At 46.0% G+C, this 5,062-nt stretch overlaps 1 protein-coding gene across 1 annotated transcript; it reads left to right on the top strand.

Annotated features, from left to right (window-relative positions):
• Positions 1 to 4,810, top strand: T265_09610 (hypothetical protein; the record flags this gene model as incomplete). Its single annotated transcript, XM_009175731.1, has 3 exons — positions 1 to 126; positions 4,035 to 4,194; positions 4,482 to 4,810. The coding sequence occupies 3 exons, from the start codon at positions 1 to 3 to the stop codon at positions 4,808 to 4,810; spliced, it is 615 nt and encodes a 204-aa protein (XP_009173995.1).
• Between the last annotated feature and the right edge of the window lie 252 nt (positions 4,811 to 5,062).

Raw genomic sequence — 5,062 nt, 5'->3', positions numbered from 1 at the left:
ATGACTGATGACAAACATGACTACTGTTCCGGATCTTCCTGCATTTTACGTTTCGTCCTGTTTATTTATCTAGTTCCCTCTTTTCAGATTATTTCTCAAGTTATTTGGTCAATCCCAACAACCCTGGTGACTTTATTCCCGCCCAACCGCCCCACCTCGAATAACGTATCGACTTCCGACAAACTACTGAGACTAGTCAACGTCACACACCACCCGTTATTTTTGTGTTGTTTTTCTTTCGTTTAAAGGGGCCATTCTTTTTTGTGCGCGTGCGTGTGTTTGTTTATCCTCGATACTTCCAGCCCACATCACACAAAGTTTCTGTGCATAATCAGAGCTACTAATCAGAGTTCGAACGGGAACAAACAGATTAGATAATGTATCATCTCAGTTCTGTATTTGTTTTGTATTGTCGTTCGTACGACTAACGGGTGGCTGTCTCTGCCCAGAGAAAATTGAGCAAGCAGATAGTCGGTCCTGCGTTGGCTGATTTCTAAACCACACAGCGACAACAAGTCAGCGAGTGGTGATCCCACATAAGGCGTGTAGCCAGTCGTTAACGAGTGACGCGTCCTGCACCTGACGTTAAATGGTGAGGCAGGTCGGAGCACAGTCCTGTGTTGAGAAACTGAGAAACACTGTGCGGCTGTTTTATCCTTATTCGGAATCATTTGCAGTGCACTGCTCACAAAATTCCCGTCGGGAGTTTCTAACTGGCGACCTCCGGACCAGTGGGTTGAATGCTTTTCCCGTTGAGCCACGACCAGCTGATCAGCGGTGTGATTAACTCGTACTGAGACGGAGATGATTAGTTGATACTATCTAACCAGTTGAAGCAGAACGTGATGGTCGGTTCAACATGTCCACCATCGGACGTGATCCTTTAGCCATCAGCTGATGTTTGTGGCGCGATCGCCGAGTTCACCTCCAGTTTGTTTGCCTCACCGGAGTTTCTCGTATTAGAGTGGAATTGACGTTTTCATGGATACATTAGGCCCTTTGCTTGTCTACTAGCTTGTCAGATTCCTGAAAGTAACCACGGAACGCCCGAAATCTGAGACCCTCGACCCCACCAGATGCTGACCAGACAGATAACGCGCCCTCAATATGTAGCGCTTGACAGCCTTGCATCAAAGTGAAACAGCGTTGGACCAACGTCAGATAGGGTCCGTCCAATAAGATAGCTTGAGGTCGTTGTACTTTCACACTCGTTTGTCCGCAGTAAAGCTGGTGTGTTCCTTATCGGCGAGTCTTTTTCGGCACTGGAGCGGCGACTTGGTTAGATATAACAGTTTTGGTCTCCAATGGGAACCCGTTATGTGTGATTTGCTGGTCGAACGGTAGGGCTGGACAGTGTCCGATCGCTGCCTTCAGATCTGAGCTGCCTGCATGCAGCCCGTGCAGTAATTTTGGGTTAAGTACCTGGGCTGAGTTCTTCATCTGGATTTGGTGCGATCGATAAGCTGTGAAGGCCAAACATTGACCGTACTCTACTGATACTGCGTTCAGTACACGCACTGCTGATGTCTCCATGAATGGAGATGAACCGTTTGCGAGTCAACTTCCAAACTTCGTGGGTAGATCAACAGCCATTTAATCAAATATCAATCAATGTACCCAAGCTACAAGAGGAACTCTGAATGGATCCACTAGAAACCATTAAGGGTGAAAAGAACAACACGGTTCTACCTCAAGTGCATTTTTGTGTAAAGAACTGATCACATACAAAAGCGTATTCGAATAATGGTAACTTACAGCCAGAAACCTGGATTTCAAATTGAGTTAACCTGTGCTGGTCACTACAGTTGTTTCACCTTCGTTGAGAACTTTTGTCAAGTGTGCCTCACTGGAAACGCTCAGGAGATTCGAATCCTCGCCCTTCGGGGGTTGGTATTTGAAAAATGTGCCATTCGTTGATCAACAGTGTGCGTCACCGTCCTTCAGTCACACGTGCTGCAACAAGGGCGTCTACTCCCCCTAGATATTCCACCTGTAGGTTGTAGACCATATTCGTAAGCTCTTCACTCTTCCTTCAATGTTCCTGACACAAAACAACTCCTTGGGTTCGAAACGAGTGGAGATGTGAGACTGTCCAACCCGAAACACGATCGGTTTCCTAACATTTTCTGTACGGATAAGAGACCGGTAGACAAGATCACGTGAGCGAGACAGTCACGTGCGATTCTTTCAGTTTGTCTGCATCACTAATTAACTGGATTAGGACAGCAAAAAGACGCACGTCTCAGATGCAAGCATTTCACTTTTCTGAGGTGAAAACCTCAAACAAGCACAGAACAGGAGGTGGATGTGCGCAAGGAATAGGTGCATTCATCTCGTCTGTACCGTAGTGTGTTCGCTTTTTACAACTGGAACATCGGACTTCTTTGCTTGCCTAGGCAACCAAAGAGACACGGGATCGCCGTAAGACTTCGTCGAGTGTTTGTGATCAGTAGAGGAACCAGTGCAAGTTACAATTGCCTTTTGAGAGCACTCAGGCAGTGTTAATGCGTACCACTCTGTGTCCTAAGTCTGTAAGGGTTGAGGGACAGAATAAAATAATCGCTCAGGTGTAACAAACACCCTTACGGAGCCTAGCTACAATGACACTCGAAGGAAGCGCAGGAGCTGAGGTAATTATAGATTGCCCAAGTCTAGACAGTAGCCTAAATGCCAGGGTCGGGTTCGAACCACGGACCTCTCGAGCTCAAGAAGTTCACCTGCTTGTCAAATTGAATCATCATCTGGCTTTGCTCTCAATGTTGTGAACTGTAGCCCACGTGACCTTGCGCCAAGATCCCACGTTTGTCCAAACGACAAAATTATCTGCTTGGAAGTCTACTCAACTAAAAGGAGGAAATCACCAAGCCTCCAGGAAAGAGCGATTGACTTGCCTCAACTAACGGGTGACTAAGTCATCAATTAGACTGCTGTTGTAATGTCAGGATGTTCTCCTGACTTGTAATCAATCCTCACGGAGCGTATGACAGTAACTCAACGATAAACATTTACACCTACAATGGGGGACGATTCCGAAGTGCTCAGGCTCACAAGGAGATCAATCACCACCAGCGTGATGAGTTTCATTGGGCAGAAAGCCTTCATGTGACCCAGCTTTTCAGGATATGATCGGATAGCCACGACACGGACAGTCGTTATCGTCTGCATCAAACCTGTTCCCATGTTCACACTGATTCATAGCATTCATACTGTACACGTGCTGATGCTCTCTAACCCACTCCTTGCTACGGCGGGGAATTCAGTTGAGTCTCTCATGAAAGCCAAATCGATTTGCAAATGAGTGTATTCCTCGAAAACGCGATTCTCGAAATCGCGTCACAGTATAATGGGGACCACCAGAATGGAGTGCGAGCACATCAAGCTGTCCTGAAGTCTCCCTATGAAAAATACTGATAAGAAGGGCGCGGAATTACCAAATAAGCACAGAAAGTGGTCGGAAAATGCTCTTTACAAATTAGAACAGCGGAATTCATTTCAATATCCCAAATGAGATTGAACTCGCCCAGATGTAATTAGATACGTCACTCCTATGGGATAGTGTTCGGCCTCGACCCACCTCCCTTCCAGACAGAGCTTAGTTTGATTCTGAACAGGCAAAAGTCCCGATGGTAAATATAACTCTCTGTTCATAGAGATGAACTATGACATCAGCCGAATAAATCGGACAACGGATCAAACGGAATCACAAACGCCACTCAAACACACTTTGATCGAAAATACCCACGACATTGGGCGTTCCTCTGTCGTCTTCGCCCATCACTCATTCCTTTTCGATAGGTGGCCCGATGCACCCCCCTGGGAAAATTTACACCAATGAGTCTCAAAACACAGCGTCTGTGGTGTGATGACCGTTTCTGTTGGTACCACACATGAGCACCGAATGCCTGAAGAGAATGCGTAGTGTGCGATGATGGCGGACTCATATTTGCTGGCGTCCGATACCGAATCACAGAGCGGAAGGGGGAATCAGCCTGCTGATCAGTACCAATCCAAATAACATTCTCGTCTTATTTAAGAGGGCCTCAAAACATACACTACTTATAAGTAGTGCATTCCGCCTATACATATATCGCGATATTCCGAATATCGTACCGACTGAAACAAGAGGTGGCTTGGTGCAGCACATTCAGTTCTTTAAAAAGAACATCATAAACAAGAGATTTATCTGGGTTCCAGGTGGGTGTATTACACATCATTCTGTTGGAGCGAGGAGCCTATTTTTAGCCCAATTTTTTTTACTGTATTTCAGTTAGTTCTCAACCCAGACTTCACTTTAAGAGTGACAAGATCAACCGCCGGAGGTCGAAAGTAATATTTTCTTTGGTATCTCGTTAGAAACTGTTCAAATGGAGATGTTGATTGCTTTAAAGCAAGTTGCATTATTCTCTGTTGGTGTCGGATAGGGTATGTGTGTGTGTGCAAATGGCCCACCTCCAGGCCATCATTTTTTTGAGCAACACCAGCCACATTACGAACCAAGTTGTTATTTCACACAAATTTCCAAACGCGGAAAGTTTTTTCGCCCGTGATGTTCTTGTCTGCTTTTGTTCAAAACACTGGAGATCACCCCCAAAGGACTGTCGGCCCTGTCGCACACGACACCGAAAACAAAGAACATGCAGTTTACGACAGGGCAACATCCCGCGCAAGTACGCAAGTCAATTTGGTTTTCACGGGAGACTCGAGTGAATCTCTCGTTTATGATGTTTTTCAACTGAATGTGCTGTACCCAGGCCGCCTCATGTTTCAGTTGGCACGATATTCGAGACATCGCCGTATATTTTTTTCATAAAGGAAACTACTCACAAGGTTGCTGAAAACTGGTGGAGTAATGGTAACACAACCGCCTCGCATGTCAGATGTACGGGGTTCCAGCCCCGGCACGATCAAGGATGAGCGCTAATATGAGTGAAACTCGAGTTCAGTGCTTCCCTAATTTAATAAGGACTCAACAGACTAATTGCGCCAGAAAGTTAACGGGGGCTGTTCGGGTGGGAGTGACATGAGCATGCATTCTACAACCGCCCACAAGTAGTGTTTTTTT

Source organism: Opisthorchis viverrini, assembly GCF_000715545.1.
Source record: "Opisthorchis viverrini unplaced genomic scaffold opera_v5_294, whole genome shotgun sequence".
NCBI classification, from domain to species: Eukaryota; Metazoa; Platyhelminthes; class Trematoda; order Opisthorchiida; family Opisthorchiidae; genus Opisthorchis; species Opisthorchis viverrini.
The sequence above is the reverse complement of the archived record's forward strand: the minus strand, read 5'-3'. Positions and strand labels throughout refer to the sequence as shown.